A 19,665-nucleotide genomic window follows, 5' to 3' on the forward strand; every position below is an offset into this window, starting at 1 on the left:
ACCGTTTGCATAGTCCTAAACGGCGTCTCCCAACGGACTGCAACATCCATTCATCTATTGTTTCAGATTAGAGTGGTGACATATTGGAAAATGTTACCAATCAATATTCATGAGAGTCCGGGGGGGGGGGGTCACTCCCATTGTGGCCTGTACACCATCCGCGATAATCAACTTTTGAAAAGCACCCTAAACAAGAATTTAACCCTTGGCTAAAACGATACCATAAACAGGTACCTCGCGCCTGTTTTCACACCCTAAACAGGGATTTTATTCCTTTCATCATATTTTATACCCTAAATTTCATTTCCGCGTATTAGTAATTGCAATTTTGCTACCCTTTTTTCCAATTTGTCATGTTTTTGACACCCTAAACACGATACGCGAGTATCGTGCCTACCCACGAAAAACTACCTTTTTTACGCGTATTTATTATCGCGGATGGTGTACAGGCCACAATGGGAGTGACCCCCCCGGATGAGAGTGTACATTCAACGTCCAGTTTTCGAAATTGGGTGACTTGTGTTTGGCAGGTGTGAAATACATCTGACTGAATGTTTTAATTACGTAACGCATACAGGTTTTGGCATCATTGAATGGATGCCTAGAGCTTTTATATTATTAAGATTATAATATACTGATAATTATTATTATTTTCTTTATTTATTCCTTTCTTTGCACTTATTCTTTCTTATGTATACACTTTAGGGACCTATCAATCCCTCGCTCTCCTTCTTCCCCTCTCCCCTTTCCCTCCCCCAGTTTCTTTCTTTTTCTTTTTGTCTTCCTCCCCTCCTCTACCCTCTCGATCGCCCACCCACTTCTCCTCTTTTCATTCCCCACCTCCCTTCACTTCTTCACTTTCCCCTGGCTGATATCCGTTGGACTATTATCATACTGCGGTACATGTCAGGTCATATGGTTTGTCTTTGGACAAATGCATGCTACATATACATACTAAACGTTCACCTTTTTGCCTATGAAAATTAATTAAGAATCTGCTGAACACAAAAAAGAGAGTACCATATTTATTTCTTGGGCAATGACATGTGAATGTGGATGCATGTGAAAGCCACTACGATGGCCAATAGTCATGTCCCAAACGTCAATAATTGTCACATGGTCTATACCAGACATGGTTTCTCGCAATACTTGATCCACGCTCCAATAATACCAATGTGCCCTATCTCGAACTACTTCATCTTCGAGCACCTGTGTGTTCGCACTCTTTATGAGAACACGCGTGCTAGGATTTCTTGATTTTAAACGTTGAATTGAATCTCTTATTTTATACAAACGATCTCGGTAGAAAGTGAGGTTCGTTCCTCCAAAATGGGCCCAGATGGTTATTAAAATCACTACACTATTTCCATGCTCAATTTCATCAATTGTATTTGGAATGTATTTCATGTCTTTCACGAAAACTTTATTTTCCCGAATTGGGTATCCATGAAATAGATATTTAAGATGGATGTCATGCACCTCATCTGTAGCAACATTTAGTCCAAAATATATATTTTCGGCCAGTTTTTCAACTATCGTGCCTTTTAAAATAACTCGAGCAAAATGTTCATACCATTGACGAATAGTTGAATCACCAAGAAAATAGAGGGTTTGATTTTGTAAACATTTCCTTATTTCTGGTGGTGTGAACTCTCTATTATGACAAACCAGGGAATGCCACATGTCTTTGAAATAAAATCCGGCAACACTGTCGTCCGGTCTGGTTTCGGTAGCTCCCACAACACATGTCTGGAGCTCCTTTGCCACGCATTTTGAAACTGCAGTGTCTGAAATGTTAATAATTAACATTCGTAATAATCAATAGCAAACAGGATGAATAATGGTGATTATGGCTGGAATAATGATAACTAAACTGAGCTCAAAAAGAAACTTACTATTTTTCACAAGGTCATATCTTAAAATTCTATCCATCAAAACCAAAATTACACACAGGATTACTTCAATACTCTACATTGTACTCTAAGCACATGTCAATAACCAAGCAGTTGCCTAACTGACACAATAGCAAAATGCACTGACATGGAACAGCTACCTGGACCACATTCACAGCCCAATAATTGGCACCCAACACAAGAAATCTGTTAGAATGCGGACAAGATACTTGCACACTGCCAGATAATAATTTCCAAAACGGTGCTGCTTTCTGCTTTACACACACTTTCTGCAAGAAAAAGGCCTTGTTCCACACTATTTCATTTTATCTTTGGGAATTACCATATGTGCAAGGCTCTTGTACGCAATCGCACATATTTCTTGTGCTGGGCGCCAATTATTGGGTTGTGGATGTGGTCCAGGAAGCTGTTCCATGTCAGTGCATTTTGCTGTTGTGTCAGTTGGACAACTGCTTGATTACTGGCATGCATTTACAGTAGAGTATTGAAGTAATCATGTGTGTAATGTAATTTTGGTTCATTTTGATAGACAGGATTTTAAGATAAGATCCTGTTAAAAATTTAAAGTTTTTTTTTTAGCCTAGTTTATTTATACCACAACTACGCCGGGTAATAATACAAAATTGATTTCTTCCAAACACAACGAATTTTAACGATTGTAGTTAGGTGCAAGTTGGTGGAACATATGTAAACACTACAAAATATGCACACACAAAAAAACCCAACAATTAGGTTTGAAAAATATCAACGAGATCTTCAGTTAGATAAATTCGAAGTAAATTTGCTTACTATTGGATGGCACCACATCAATGGGCGAGGCTAATGAGGCTACTTCTTTCGGGCTGTGTAGACAAAATTTTATAATGAGATACAAAACAGTAGAAATGTTATTCTAAGTTCAGGTCTATAACAATACCAAGACATTTCCATTTCTGACCCCAAACCCCCCCCCCACCCACCCACCCAAGAGTTCATGGCTACGGGCCTATACATTGAGCAGCTCGTAATCGGTGGGAACTGGGAAATGCAAGTTAGGCTTTTACCACTACGACGAAAAGTAGACCCACGTTAAGAGTGCTATGACCCAGAGGATGATTTAAGGAAGCCCCATCATGCACTGCAAACGTGTTATCACTAGAGTTTCAACTGCCACTTTACTTTTCAAATCCCATTGAATTCTGTGCAAAAGATGTTGTATAAGAAATGTGCGTGTGTCATTATTACTTGGTCGATTTCAGAACAAAAGTGATTTATGCATAAAGGATAATTCACACCTTCTGTAGGTAACATAAAATGTGAAATCGACTAGCATTTTGAATGCGTTTTATTGTAAATATATCAGTCCAAATTCAAATTTAACCATGCCCGTCAATGCAATGTGCGAGCAGTGGTGTCATGTTCACTCACACAGCTGTGCTAACCGCAAGTCAACACAGTGGCGTGGTGGGAAGTGCTTTTATCATCCTCTGGCTATGACCTGTCTGTTCTATATTTTGCGAGTTAAAGAAAGTAGACAAATTATACAGTCTGCCGCCTGGACAACCAATTCTTTAGAAATGCTTAGTCGCGCTAAAAGTCGATCGATACATGTAAAAATCAGCACAATTCAGAGATACACCTTTTTGCTATGAAATTAATTTTCTCGGTCAAATATAAAGCAATATTTTTTTTCTTCAGTAATGTCAGTTAAAAACTTGGTGCTTGGATATACATTTTTTTTTAAATCCTGGTGTTAAAATTAAGCATCAAATTGTGTCTTTTAGTGTGATATTTTTGATTTTTATAGGCCTTGAATTCGCCTGCGAGCTTTTTACGGAATTCATGTTTTAGCGTCTCAAACTAACATAGTTTGCTAAAGAAAGATATTTCCCACCTCTGTAAAGCACATCGTGTGGGTCTATATGTTATAGTTTTGTCAGAATTTCCGTTTTTGTTTTACCCTTTTTCCATTCATGCTCAGAAAATGTCAAACTAAGTAAAAGTAGGCAATGGTGAGTACTTTTATCTCGAGAGCAACCAGCAGAAATAGTCGATATTTCCTTTGTTGTTATCCAGGTCAATTTTTCATTGAAAGCAAATTGCCCGACCAGCGATTAAATCCCCAATTGGGTGTTCTGGTTAAACATGATCAGTAGGAGCGCTATAGGTCTGGGAATTTCTTTGCTATATTGAAGTTCTGGCAACACTATAGCCATGCCGGTATTCCTATTAAACCCAGGGATATCGATCCACAATGCTAGTTAGATTTCACGTGTTGATTTAGAAAATTTTTCAGCCGACAGTGAAAGATGGTGAAATCAAAACGGAAATTCTGACAAAACTATGATATATAGCTCACGGTGATGTGCTTTAGAAAGTTGGGGAAAATCCTTCATTAGCGAACTATATTACTTTGAAAAGCTAAAAGGTTGATCCAAGAAAAAGCTCGCGGGCCGAGCTGAAGCCTATAAAAATCGAATATCTTACACTAAATGACTGAATTTCAGGCCTAAGTTTAACACCAGGATTTAAAAAAAATCAGTATCAAGCATTATAGTTTTTCCAGCCATTTACTGAAAAAATGAAAATTATTGCTTTTCATTTGGCTGAGAAAAAATTTTACACTGCTCATTTTGCTCATTTCAACACCAATTTCGATCGTTTGTATTGCCTCATTAAATGACTGAGTGAGCCTTGCAGAACAAAAGAATCGGTTGTGCAGGTAGCTGACTGTATAGGACTTGAATTATTAATTCGTGATGCTTCTGGCGAGATGTCATAAGACAATTCTCAAAATAAAATATATTGATATTAATCCGCGCGTCGATTACAAGCTGATCGAAGTATAGGCACATATGTGATGCGATCAAGCAAAATCAGTCGGAACTCGGAAATATTGATTTTGAGATATAGCCAAAAAAAGGCAATATTTCCGTTTGTTTCCTTTTGTTATGGAACCTCTTCAATTGCTCATATCTTTGGAACTGCTTGTTCAATTTTAATGGGGTTTTCTGCAAAATGCAGCTTTGAAAATGTTTGTTACTATCCTATAAGAAACTGAAAATTTAGTATTTCCGAGTTCCGAATGATTTTGCTTTATTGAATCACATATTTGCTTGTGATTCTCATAAAATAGGAAAGAACCAACATTACTAACCTCGTGATAAGCCGAACTTCCTTTTCCGATATGAAATCACCTACATATCCATCATACCAAGCGCTGGTGTGTATGAAATATGTGTCGCACGATAACAATGCTGGTTTGACACAGAACCACGGAAAACCGGTCTTTTCATCGGTAAAATTACAAAAGGTCATGTTCGCAAATTTATGTTTTGGATCAATATACATGTCAGTTGTTATGTGGCAGGGTGTACTGACCGGCGTTTGTCCTTCAGCTTTAAATTGTCCGTTGTAACTAATTCTGGCTGGAAAATTTTCCCTTATTCGTTTCAGGACATCAATAGCTTCTGCGGAATTGATAAGCACGATTGCAATCTTCACTTGTCCAGTCCAGTGGAGGCGGAACTTTGCAGTGTAAGTGCCATTGAAATGATCAACTATTTCATCAGCTGCAGCACTCGCATGCAATTCATCACTATGAATCCAAGCGTAGAAGAAATCACCACCATACAATTTGCTTTCGTTTTTGGTGTTTCTAGCTTCAATAGATACTTCGAGAGTATCGCATAAATTGTATGGCTTGTTAGATTTGACGAAGTAATATGAAAATTGAGGGCTGGTCGGAAAATCCAGTGAAATATTCACTTTTCTTCTGATGTCGGGTGATTTTGCAATCTGTGGTGTCGGGGTTTTGTATTCGTCGCCATGATGTCTATATGCAATTGCTGGCGCTACAAATCCTCGGAAAGATTGATTATGGAAGCTTGCATCTGCTGCTAAATTACTAAACACCTGCAGAAAACAAAGAAAATATAAAAACACTAAGGTCTGGAAAATGTTTTTAGATGGAGTTGTAAAATAAATGGTGGAAATACAAGCTGCCTTGAGTAGTGGTTAAGCCAAGGGAAGGAGGAAGGGATGAAGTGGTGGAGCTTCCCCCGCGGGACATCTTGATACATCATAGTGCAGTTATGTCCACGGCAAATTCACCGTGACCTTTCCAGCCATAAACCCGCTTAGTGAAGATTAAACCGAGATATGCAGTACTAAACCATTATAGTGATCGATTATCCAATGCAAGTTCATTACCACGTGATAATATTAATCCAATAAGCCATCGAATTGTCCGCTACGGACGACTAATCAAATCGATAATGACGCTATTGACAAATCAAATCAAATCAATCAAATCAAATCAAATTTATTTCCATGTCATATTACAAACATGTACGGGCGGAGCTCCACTGACCGAGTTTTTGGGTATTTTTCAATGGTTTGCTGTCATTTACTCATCAAGGCGGTCCCCCGCTATTATAAGGACTATGCTAATGATTTAAAGATTGACATGTAGAGAATAAACCATGCTTGATTGACAGAAAGTACTAAATTTTTACCTATTACGGTTTCGTGACCCCCGCTCTTCCAAATGCGACCAAGCCAGGGCGGCCCGGTGAAGCAAAATGTGCATTGGAATAACATGGGAGTTGGATATAGATGGTAGGATTTCTTTCTCATACAAATGTATAGTCCCCCGTTATTAAAGCTTGTACCGGGTTGAAAATTCAGATATTTTGAAAAGAATAATTGAAACAGAGAGCGAGTACTAAAATCATATCTTTTATACTTTTTGATATATGATGCTAACTAGTTCATCTCCTATATCTACAACACAGCGCTACCAGTAGGGGTCAATTGCCTATACTATTGTGAGTGCCCCTATGCTGTGTGCATACAGGTAGGCAATAATAACTGCATGATGTTCTTGACCCTTGTGGAATACTGGCCTCTATGATATTAGATTTTTAGGTCAAAATGTCGCGATAACGTTTTATTATTGTTCAACCTAAATACCGTACTCTCTAAATGTAAAAGAGTGAAGTTTTCACTCCCTGTCAAGAGTGAACTGATTTTCACTCTTATCGAGTAAAATTGGCTCCTTTTCGAGTGAAAAGAGAGTAATATAATTCACTCTAAAAAGATTGATTAGTTTTCAATTAAGAGTGAATTACCACTTTTTTGGAGTGAGAGTCATTTCGTTTCCACTCTTTTGAGAGTGGGTTTCAGTCGCTCTTTTGAGAGTTTTAGGATTATGTTACTATGCTTTTTTAAACGAAACTATTAGGACCTTATACTGGAGGTCTGATAGTGTAATTTAAAGCTTTATTGCCTGTCGTGCTGTGCCAAAGTGAACATACTTCAAACATTGCCTTTTATTTGCCTATAGACTTCATGTAATTGGCACTTTCCTGCCGTTGATGGGGTGACCATCGATAGGACCGGAATTGTGCAGGCGGCATAAGAAGCGCAACACGTGACGTACGAGGCTGGCGAAGATACAGGGCTGACATCCCCATTCAAAATACACGGTTAGCAATTACAAGTGGAAAATTAACATACTTACAGTGGGGTACTTTGTCGAACCCCGACGGTTTTAGAGTAAGATAATTTTGCTTTGACACCACATAACAAATTTAGAATTGTTTGTGACGATTTCATGATTATGTGTTAATCCAATGGCGACCTCAAAAATTGGCGATATCGCTTCCATCACCGCCTGACGTATTCGCTACTTGCACGGTTCCGCCATTATGCACTATGTGCGGGAGAGCCTCGAACTGGCAGCATACATGAATGGGAATTGAACTAGTCATAACGTTCTGTGTAAGGTTACATAATTCTTCCTTTCATGTATGCTGCCAGTTCGAGGCTCTCCCCGCACATAGTGCATAATGGCGGAACTGTGCAAGTAACGAATTATATTCGCTGTCGTAGTGCACGTTATATGGTTACTGCTCCAAGCCTTGGCCCATACACCTGTTCCGAATTTTGATATGCCATAGGCTTTGTGTTGTGATCATTTCGATCAGTGGTTCGTAACAAAGAAAGCGTGATCCAGTTGGCCTAGCAACGGTCATATTATAACGTGCACTACGACACACACCGTCATCATCCCTATATCTTCGTGTCAAAAATTGCCGTGATAGTACGATGAATCCTCACGTTTTTCAACAGCTACGCATGGTGATTTTTTTCGAGATAGGCCGAGCGACTCAGGCTAAGCATACAATTTGAGATTTTGAGAGCCTGCCACACTGTTTCTATTCTATGTTTGTACGATTTTCGCATGATCAGTATATGGCTGGCCGTAACCGCCACAACGTGGAGCTGCTACGCGTAGCTTACTTTTCGCTTCGCGGAGCTAAATTGACCAATCATGTTAGATCTTTTCATTACGCGGAGCCAGTGGATGCATCCTCGTTCCATAGAGAAAAAACTCTTGCCAAAATTAATGTTTACTATGGGAATTTTAAATGAATCGATTGTAAATAAACCACGACCAGTTGTACAGGATCAATACCATTGTTTGATTAGTGTATAGTCAATGTTACCTTGCATGCATGTGTCATGTGTGTGGCGTGTTTGTTTGTTTGTTTGTTTGTTTGTCTACTGTGTCAGGCCAGGATCACTGACACCCACGGTACTGATACTGTCATACTATCACGGTGATCATAATTGTTGAATGTTGTTGACTTTAAAATAATCATGATGCAGTCATGTCTACAGTAGAATTCACCACGACCTTTGAAGGACTTAAACCCCATTAAAAGCTATTAAACCAAGATAACACTCAATGAAAACAGCTCAACTATGTTACATCAGATCTTCTCTGGTTAAATACACACTGCACTTGTGTCTGTTTTACCTGTGCAATGAGCAATGAGCTGGTATCATAGTTTCAGTTGGGTGAACGATTATAAAGCGAACGCAAGGTAACAATACTGTGGGCTTTTGTTTACGAAATGAGACAATAGTCTGCTTATTGTTAACCAGCGTTCTTAAAATGAGAAGCTTAATGACTTAACATGGTTTAGAAATAATTTCTTCATATTTTTTGGTGTTATCTGTCGTTTACATATCCTTCCTAAAACACAAAAGTACCAATATTTCCAAACACCTAAATTAGCTAAAAATTTAGGACATGCAAAACTATATTTTCTAGAATTTCAGAGAATACTTTAAATATTGGCCGGTTATTTTTTACACAGTGACGTCAACTAGGCAATGGCCTATACTTCTAACATACACTATTTGTAGAGGTCACGCGTCAATGGTGAGCGCACTGAGTATTGTGTATAGGAAAACGGACAGTAAACTACAGTATGTATGGCCTACTACTAGTATATAAAGTAAATCCGAACTGGTTTGCTGAAGGTCGAATTCCGCAGGCCACACCGCGCAAGTTATACAAATTAGCTCCCGGCGATACACTGCAGATCGCAGAACTGTGTGCATGGTTTACCACCACTCTGCCTAGCTATATAGTTATGTACAATACTGTATGAGTTTCTTATGAGTGCATGTTCATCTTAATAATAAGTCGGTTCGTACTTTTCATAAACTACTTTTTGAATCACAACTTTCGTGACCGAGGATATCTTGCAACTACGTGACGCTCGTGTGGCAAATTCTTAATGAATAAATTCGCTTCACGTAATGAGTAAGTCGTACTTGATTGGTCAGTTTTACCTCCGAGTAATGAAAAACTCTAACATGATCATGATTGGTCAATTGGGCTCCACGGAGCAAAAAGTCAGCTACGCGTAGCAGCTCCACGTTGTGGCGGTTGCGGCCTACCATATCAGTATCCCATATGATATTTCTATTGCAAGAAAATTTTATCATGAATCACATGTTTTATCTTAAATACACTAACTGGAAATTAAATACACTAATTAGTGAGGACCGGTATTTTGCTGTGGATATGTTTAACTGCAATTTCGCGGTAAAAAATATGAAATCCTGGTAAAAATTGTGATCATATTCAACTCTTTGAGAAAATATTTATATAAAGGAATGCATGTAAAATCCAGCTGCAATACAATGTACATTATTGACACACTATCACTCTCTTTATCTACGTCAATAATAGAATATCGATTTCAATCGAATTGAATACATTGCTCAGTTTTGAGTTTGTAGTTGACTACTAAGCGACCTAAGCGATCGATTGCTAGCCAATCAGATAGAACTCCTTTTCTTGCGTTCGGTGAAATACCACTCGCCCGTCGCCCACCAACGGAGTATTAAATTTATATTTATCGTATAGGAAGTCGACACTGTGCGACAGCGAATAAGCAAACGAGAACAGGAATTGTGTGATATCGATGTTCACCACACCAACGACAGGAAAGTGCCAATTATGGGAATAGAATGGTTCTATTTCCGAAATGTGTGCTTCTTTAAGCGTCAATCGGCAAGTTTACGTAAAAAATATTTTAGTTAAAAGCCCATTCAGTGATTTGCTCATCCGGACGATCGTAAAAATTATGAAAATTCAGATTTTGGTACATTTGTCATTGTCGTAAGTGTGCTAACATAGCTATTAGTGCAGCCAAAAGCCGTGTATGAAAGACAAAATAAGACATTACGCAAACCTGTAATTTATATACTGACAGTATAAATTAGCTACATGTTTTTCAATGGGGCTTCAACTTTGTCAATAATGCTGTTTCCTTGTTGTTGTTTTTTGCCCAATTTTTTCATTTCAAACATACCCAATGACAATTTTAACGACTTATCCTTCACTTTATACTCAATTTTGATTTTCTTATACTTTTGCTGTGATCAAAGAATGTAACTTTAATTCGGGTATGCTTAATTCAAATATTGTGTCTACCAAGCTGTATTTGAACCCAATGACCCTGAAAAGGACCCACAAAACCCTATAGCAGGCTTCCTCAAATAGATTTGTTGAAGTCATGCGCGTATTTGGGGGGGGGGGGGGGCTTTGGGGGCGCCAGCCCCCCGGGGGAAAAGCAGGGGGGGGCCAAATTGAAGGGGCGGCGGAAGAAGAAGGGGCGGCAAAAACAGGGGCGGCAAAAACGAAAGGGCGGCAAAAAAGAATTAGTAAATACAAAAGGGCGGACAAATTTGATAAAGCATAACATTTTTTGGAAAAATGGTACTATACATCAAAATGTGCTGCTTTTAGGGCGCTAGCGCCTGAAATCTTTTTTTTTTTTTTTTTTTTTTTTGCTCTTCACTTTTTAAACGACCGAGGAAAAAAACTGTTGGGGAAGGGGCGGCAAAATTGAATTTTCTTCAGCCCCCCGGGGTTGGGGCGGCCACGGTACGCAACTGGAAGTGCCACATGAAATAAAAGAAAACGGCAAAGCGCCACTCAATCAATGCGCCATTTGTGCAACCCTACTGAGTTCCGGTAAAATACAGAAAGTTTTTGAGGTATAACGGGCTGCTCTTTGGACTAATAATCAGAAAGAGTAGCGAATTATAGCTTAAATAAAAGTGAAAAGCCTGTGCATGAATTTGAATCACTAAAAAGTCGCATTTTATAATTATCGAGAAAATAGGTCCGCGTATTAAAAATTGGCAGAAACGGGTTTACAGTCATGAGAGCATGTCAAAAACAGTGAGGGCGCTGTTTAGCGGCTCCTACCGGGAAAACGAGACGGAAGACTACCCATACATTGAAACATATGTTAAACTTTCATCGATTTGCAATCGACTGGTTATCCTTAAATTTCTCAGAAAGCGCCGAAAAGGCCTCAAAACGAGCAAATAAAACTGGTGTTTTTACACGTATTTCAATGGGGCAATTATTTAGTGGTGTGCGCCCTTCGAAGGGCCTAGGAGTAAAACCGTGCTTTTCAGAGATTCAGCCAAAATTGAAATGGCTTTTGATTAAATTGCAGTGTTTTCGATTTAAATAGATAGTTTATATGTTAGTGAATATATTTAATGCGTTTTAGATGCAAGTCGCGCTAAGATTATTCCCCCAGAGGCCTTCAAAGTTCAAGAAATTGCCACAAATTGTGTGAAAACAAGATTTCTTGGATTTAAAGCAATTTGGGCTTAAGGTGACAAATCGGTGCGTGCCTTTTAAAGCTGCCAAATCTTGGTTTTATATGGGCGGGGGTGGGTGATTGTTATAAATCATTAACAGTAGACCCATGCAATTGTGAAACGTGATTTACTCTCATTTAAAACCGAATTTCATCAGATGGAAGGTCAAAAACTATCTAGAGAATTGGAATTTAATGCAAATATAGAAGAGTAAGCATGAATGGTCAAAATGTTGAAAATGTGCCTATTTTCGGAATCCACCATGTAACTTTGAAAGGAATTTCTCTTGAAGTGAATGTCACAGAGCAATTCTGTTTCGAGCGTTTTACTCAAAAAATTTTATATTTCAAGAAAAAGATAAAAGAATTAAATTTTATGAACATCAGAAACCCTTGAAGGGAGCACACCACTAAATCAATGCGCCATTTGTGCAACCCTACTGAGTTCCGGTAAAATACAGAAAGTTTTTGAGGTATAACGGGCTGCTCTTTGGACTAATAATCAGAAAGAGTAGCGAATTATAGCTTAAATAAAAGTGTAAAGCCTGTGCATGAATTTGAATCACTAAAAAGTCGCATTTTTATAATTATCGAGAAAATAGGTCCGCGTATTAAAAAATGGGCAGAAACGGGTTTACAGTCATGAGAGCATGTCAAAAACAGTGAGGGCGCTGTTTAGCGGCTCCTACCGGGAAAACGAGACGGAAGACTACCCATACATTGAAACATATGTTAAACTTTCATCGATTTGCAATCGACTGGTTATCCTTAAATTTCTCAGAAAGCGCCGAAAAGGCCTCAAAACGAGCAAATAAAACTGGTGTTTTTACACGTATTTCACTGGGGCAATTATTTAGTGGTGTGCGCCCTTCGAAGGGCCTAGGAGTAAAACCGTGCTTTTCAGAGATTCAGCCAAAATTGAAATGGCTTTTGATTAAATTGCAGTTTTTCGATTTAAATAGATAGTTTATATGTTAGTGAATATATTTAATGCGTTTTAGATGCAAGTCGCGCTAAGATTATTCCCCCAGAGGCCTTCAAAGTTCAAGAAATTGCCACAAATTGTGTGAAAACAAGATTTCTTGGATTTAAAGCAATTTGGGCTTAAGGTGACAAATCGGTGCGTGCCTTTTAAAGCTGCCAAATCTTGGTTTTATATGGGCGGGGGGTGGGTGATTGTTATAAATCATTAACAGTAGACCCATGCAATTGTGAAACGTGATTTACTCTCATTGAAAACCGAATTTCATCAGATGGAAGCCCGGGGATGGAAGGTCAAAAACTATCTAGAGAATTGGAATTTAATGCAAATATAGAAGAGTAAGCATGAATGGTCAAAATGTTGAAAATGTGCCTATTTTCGGAATCCACCATGTAACTTTGAAAGGGAATTTCTCTTGAAGTGAATGTCACAGAGCAATTCTGTTTCGAGCGTTTTACTCAAAAAATTTTATATTTCAAGAAAAAGATAAAAGAATTAAATTTTATGAACATCAGAAACCCTTGAAGGGCCTAGGAGTAAAACCGTGCTTTTCAGAGATTCAGCCAAAATTGAAATGGCTTTTGAGTAAATTGCGGTTTTTTCTAGTTAAATAGATAGTTTATATGTTAGTGAATATATTTAATGCATTTTAGATGCAAGTCGCGCTAAGATTATTCCCCCAGAGGCCTTCAAAGTTCAAGAAATTGCCACAAATTGTGTGAAAACAAGATTTCTTGGATTTAAAGCAATTTGGGCTTAAGGTGACAAATCGGTGCGTGCCTTTTAAAGCTGCCAAATCTTGGTTTTATATGGGCGGGGGTGGGTGATTGTCATAAATCATTAACAGTAGACCCATGCAATTGTGAAACGTGATTTACTCTCATTTAAAACCGAATTTCATCAGATGGAAGCCCGGGGATGGAAGGTCAAAAACTATCTAGAGAATTGGAATTTAATGCAAATATAGAAGAGTAAGCATGAATGGTCAAAATGTTGAAAATGTGCCTATTTTCGAATCCACCATGTAACTTTGAAAGGAATTTCTCTTGAAGTGAATGTCACAGAGCAATTCTGTTTCGAGCGTTTTACTCAAAAATTTTATATTTCAAGAAAAAGATAAAAGAATTAAATTTTATGAACATCAGAAACCCTTGAAGGAAGCACACTACTAAATCAATGCGCCATTTGTGCAACCCTACTGAGTTCCGGTAAAATACAGAAAGTTTTTGAGGTATAACGGGCTGCTCTTTGGACTAATAATCAGAAAGAGTAGCGAATTATAGCTTAAATAAAAGTGTAAAGCCTGTGCATGAATTTGAATCACTAAAAAAGTCGCATTTTTATAATTATCGAGAAAATAGGTCCGCGTATTAAAAAATGGGCAGAAACGGGTTTACAGTCATGAGAGCATGTCAAAAACAGTGAGGGCGCTGTTTAGCGGCTCCTACCGGGAAAACGAGACGGAAGACTACCCATACATTGAAACATATGTTAAACTTTCATCGATTTGCAATCGACTGGTTATCCTTAAATTTCTCAGAAAGCGCCGAAAAGGCCTCAAAACGAGCAAATAAAACTGGTGTTTTTACACGTATTTCAATGGGGCAATTATTTAGTGGTGTGCGCCCATAACAAACTGTCCGGTACCAAGCCTGTAGGAAGACCAAGAAGAAGATGGATTGAGGGGGTCAAGAAAATCCTGACAAGGCACAACACCAACCTGACAGATGCTACCCATGCAGCCCAAGACAGACGTCCCATCATTTCCCCGCGACTCTGAGAGGAACAAGCGGATGACAAAAGTAAATAAAGTAGGACATTACAGTTACTCAGTTATGAGGCTCCCCCCTCGCAAGACTTCTTACAGGGGTGAATCTGCTCCTCCCCAACCCCTTCCGTTTGGATACACCACTATGTCTATACCAATCTCCTTCTTAAAATAAAATTAAATGGAATTTTGTTAAAAGCAACCTTTATAGGCCTTTACTTATACTTACATGTATACGTATAGCGATTACCATTATAGAGTAACTAGCGGGATACCCGCGCTTCGCGCGGGTCCCCGCTAGATCATAGATGAGTAAATGGGAGCGATCACTAAAACAGGAGGAATTACTGAAAAGGTAGAATCATTGAAAAGGTAAATTTTATTTTTCTAAACATATTCCTTCTTGCATTTCCATTTAGCTTCTTTCTTTCTTTCTTTTCAGTTTCTTCTACATGGGTCTAGTTTGTTCCCATTAAAAAATTGCTATTTAGCTTGGGATTTTCCGTTTCCATGTTATTTATTTATTTAAACCTAACCGCATTCCCATTATTTTCTAAATATGTCCGTTCTTACGTTTCCCTTTTAGCTTCTTTTTTTATGCTGCTTTAGCTTGTGATTTCCCGTTTCCATGTTATTTATTTAATTCTGTTTTCATTATTTTGGCTTCATTTTTCTTATAATAGGCCTACCTTTTCAGTTTTGTCCTACTTTCTTTTCTTTTCTATTTCTCTGGCACGGAAAGTTGGCCTATGCATATACATGTGCCCCGTGCGTGCGAGTCACATCACTTGTACGCCAACGCACTAACACCAACGCGCTGCCAGTTAGTTACGGTACGCGCTACCACTGAGTTTTGAAAATAAAAAGGCCCGGGAAAAAAATCCCGGTTTTAACCATATTCGTTGACCGCTTTTCAACCAAATAAAGTGCAATGCATTTCCCGTATATATTCCTCAATCTCCCGACGATTCATAGGCCTAGAATAAATAATGAAATTGTACACTGACTGTCTGCACCCCGGGTCTACACGCAGGCACCCCCACCACTCTAGACTACCAGACCACTGTTTCCTACGTTACCTTAGTGATGACGCAAAGACCTGATGACGCAAAGACCTTAATTTCTTGGCTGCCAACCTTGATGCAGTGGCGGTAAATGGGGCACGTAGAGCTGCGTAGGGACGAAAAGCTCGTAAGATCATTATTAAATTATGCGCTGTTGTGCATCTAGATAGCCTGAATCATTTCTTGGCCACCTCGCAGTTGGCAGAAAACGGGGCAATATTGCTCTGCGTATGGTTTTTTAATGGAAATATTATTACGCGGTTCACACTGTCCTTATTACCCACAATGCCACTGCGATCGATTTTGCATAGCAACACGACAGTTTTTAATGTTATTCTCTTAGTTAATTTTACCACCAATTTTTGCAAAAACGAATGTCCGATGGAAAAATGGCAATATGTACCCGATCAATATACCACTAAATCAAAGCCGAAAGTCTAGGCAATTCGGAGAACACTCGCGCACAAGATGGGCAACCTTCCTTTTATTTATATAGATATAGACATGTGGACATGGCAGCCTTAATACATTCTGATGTGTCATCGATCAGCAAAAGCATTCAATTTATTTACATGAAGCGCCTAAAGTCAGGTGGGTGGTAAAGATGACTGCATCGACAGCTAAAGCCCGCTTTATAGACTTCAGACCCACACAAGCACACATTTGGGATACTACGTGAGAACAATGGTACCACTTTACACATGACTGCCCTTACACATGACTGTATTGTGGTCACTTATTGATACTCGCCTGTTGTGTAGAGCGTTAATATGTACGAAACAATGGTACGGTTTTCTCATTTTTTTTATATTTTGGTCTATTTCCGATTTTAGGCATCATTTTGTGCAAATAGTCATTTGTGAAATTTAAAAAGTACATGTTGATGCCTTATATGGTCAATATCTCAAAAAATAAGGCCAATATCAAAAAACTAAAAAAAAAACGTTTTTGGAATGGTGTCTCAAGATTAAGAAAAAAACAAAACAAAACTTTTTGGAAAGAGTGTTTTTTGTTATGATGTACCGAACAAAATTGCCAAAAACTCACTTTTTGTGATTTTCTTCATAATTGTTGTTTTACACCAAATCTGTATTTATATTAAGATTCATTGATGTCTTGCCTTCATAAAAATGTATACTTTTATATGTCTTGCGTTAATAATTACAAAGTTATGGCACTTTTACTACATGCATGTCTGAGAGTACACAGCTGCCTTAAATAGCGCATTGTTATTAAAATGATGTCGTGACATTGCTAGAGGGCGCAAATAACATTTGCAGATGGTGTCTGTTTATACCTAAAAGTGGATATTTCCTTATTTCTTTCTTCTTTTTTCATTTTTCTTGAAAAATAAACGGGGAACACGAAGATATATAGGGATGATGACGCTGAGTAACCTTGCTAGCCTAAACTTTACGCCGATTTGGTACAAAATTGAAGAGTAAGTTGCCGATTAAAACATAACTATGGTTCTTACTAGTCTAGTAACTTACGCCGATTTGGAAGTCACAAAAATGCGAGATACTCGCCAATTAGACATGTAGCTTACTCGGCAGTTAGGAACGAATCATTAGATTCTCAGGGGGCATGGGAGTTTGGGTCAGGCGGATTTTTTTTTTGCCGCCGAAGGCGGCAGATTTTTTTTTTTTCGCCTCCGAAGGCAGAATTTTTTTTTTTCGGCGACGAAGTATTTATTTTTCAATTTTAATGTATATTTTTATACAAACTTGGTTGGATTTTTTTTTTTACTCATCAGTGAGGCAATTTTTTTTTCGTCTCACTAGTGGGCGAAGTTTTTTTCGTCTCACTAGTGGGCGAAGTTACTTTTTTTTTTTTTTTTTCAAAAAACTCCCATGCCCACCCCCCTGGAAATCTAATGGTGCGCCCCTTACGCGGATTTGTTGCACTCAACGGTATAGTGCAGTGTGTGGAAAACACAAAATCACAAAAGATAAATAAATGCAAGTGAATACCAGTGGTAACTAGACGAAGTAAACCCCTGGGTAACAATTCATAATGAACACTTATGAGCAAAATAATAATAATAATAATAATAATATAGGTGAGATACACAATAGGTGAGGGGACATGCATTGTGTGGAATCAAACCCAGCAATCAAGATGATTACAAATCATAAAAACTTACCTTATAATGTAGGATTATCAATAAATAGCTGACTAAGGCGATTGTTATAAGTTTAATCAGATGACCAAGTTGACCCCTTTGCAATATTTTCATATTGATCCAAAGATTGCCCTTAGATCCGCTTGAGGAATTTTAAGCGAAGTATTTTGTAATAAATAATATTGTAATGATGCCGAATTGATGGTTCCGTTTTACACCCAACCAAACCGCAGTCAAAATTGCAGCGAGGCCAAACTAAGCCAGGCACAGGGAGAATTTTGAGGAGGAGACTTACAGCCTGAAGAGCATATATGTAAACAGCAGTATAATTTGATATAGTACACAATCTGCATGATTAATTATTCTATATTGATTATTATTCACAAACCATAAAAACACGTGTCGGATTTTGCACTTTGAAACAATGTGTAGAATATTTGGTATTGATTTCGTTGATTTACACATATTTTTTTTAAATTTAAATCAATATTTTCTGCCTCTACTGCAGTGCGTCAAGCATATGGTGTCGATTTGTTAATGACAAATTCATCCTATTAAATTGTCCATCCCATCATGTTAATACTACGTGTCCGTTCAAATCTGCCGTATTGCAAAACAATACACGTATTGTGTAATTTCTATTGTTATACAGGTTAGGTTCCAGACCTTTAAGCAGGGTCATGTAAAGGATTGGAAAATGAGAGGCAATATGAAGATTCAACATGTTTCCTTGTTTTCTTTTTAAAAGATGTACAAGATGTCCCAGAAAAAAATACCGGGCGAATTAATCCAAAAATCTAAAAATCAGCGTGTAGCTCATCTTATTCTTATACGCTAATTTCACTGGAATCGATTGACTGATTGCGAAGAAATGAGCGATTACATAACGCATGCGTCAATTCACTTCATTCCAAGTTTGAAAGAAAGATCATTCAACACAATGCGCACTAGTGTTTAACCGTCAATGGGCTTCATATTTTGTTCGGTGAAATCCTTTTCGTTCTTTTTTAAATATCTGTATCTTGCAGAACATTTAATTAGGTTTTGTTCAATTTTGAGAACCGGCACGATATTAAAAATGAAAGCTTGCATGTAAGATGATGCTCGGTACTTAAATATCTTTTTTCGTTAATGTTGATATAAATGTTGCATAAAGAAATCCAGCTGGCTTAAAAATTTCTCACAAATACAGGGTGAGTCAAAAAAACTGCAATAGAGCAAGGAATCGATATTTATGTAAGAACCAAGTCGAACTTTCCCAAAATTGAAAGATTTTATAAATGCCACACTCAATGGCCACCTTCTGTGAAAATATGAAGTGAATCGTGACTGCCGTTTAATTTTTATGAGTCCATTTGCTGCGATACCCAATTTCGTTATTTGTCCACGAGGTACCATGTATTTTGAATGAGAGCACACAGTGCACGGTAAAGGCACCAGATCTGCAACTGACTTTACCTTAAATAAGGTTGATTTTTGCATTATTTGAATTTATTTTTTTCTGTTCAAACAAACTTTCTAACATTACTTTAAGTTCTTCATACCTCACTCGACTCCAACTCCATGTTTTCAATCCCAATATGTCCAACTTACTGGATATTTTGCGCGCATTTCATTTTGACATTTGAAAAACCCGCCTACAAATTTGTGTGTTTTTGATAGAGAATAAACATCTTTAAAGTAATGGTAAAATGAAAATAACAACAAATGTTTCTTCTCCTTAAACAAAACCAATGGCAATAGCACTTTGGGTGCTCCATTTTATTTCAATGCCAATGAGGTTAATAAAATGGCAGTTGTTCCAAATCTACCTTACACAGTGTGGGCTGACATTCAAATTTTAGATGT

General features: G+C 37.9%; 1 protein-coding gene across 1 annotated transcript; it reads right to left on the reverse strand.

Annotated features, from left to right (window-relative positions):
* Positions 1 to 920: 920 nt before the first annotated feature.
* On the reverse strand, positions 921 to 19,382 carry LOC140143423 (NXPE family member 3-like). The gene is made up of 4 exons (XM_072165279.1): positions 19,362 to 19,382; positions 5,050 to 5,807; positions 2,703 to 2,755; positions 921 to 1,787 (listed from the first exon to the last, which is right to left on the reverse strand). The coding sequence occupies exons 1-4, from the start codon at positions 19,380 to 19,382 to the stop codon at positions 988 to 990; spliced, it is 1,632 nt and encodes a 543-aa protein (XP_072021380.1). The 3' UTR covers positions 921 to 987.
* Between the last annotated feature and the right edge of the window lie 283 nt (positions 19,383 to 19,665).

Source organism: Amphiura filiformis, unplaced genomic scaffold, assembly GCF_039555335.1.
Source record: "Amphiura filiformis unplaced genomic scaffold, Afil_fr2py scaffold_21, whole genome shotgun sequence".
NCBI classification, from domain to species: domain Eukaryota; kingdom Metazoa; phylum Echinodermata; class Ophiuroidea; order Amphilepidida; family Amphiuridae; genus Amphiura; species Amphiura filiformis.

Excerpts from the sequence above, each read along its gene's own strand:
- LOC140143423 (XM_072165279.1), bottom strand. The coding sequence starts at position 19,382 with ATGGAGTTGGAGTCGAGTGAG. Across the intron at positions 5,808-19,361 it reads TGGAGTTGGAGTCGAGTGAG|GTGTTTAGTAATTTAGCAGC; the intron begins GTATGAAGAACT and ends TGTTTTCTGCAG. Across the intron at positions 2,756-5,049 it reads GAAGTTCGGCTTATCACGAG|CCCGAAAGAAGTAGCCTCAT; the intron begins GTTAGTAATGTT and ends TTGTCTACACAG.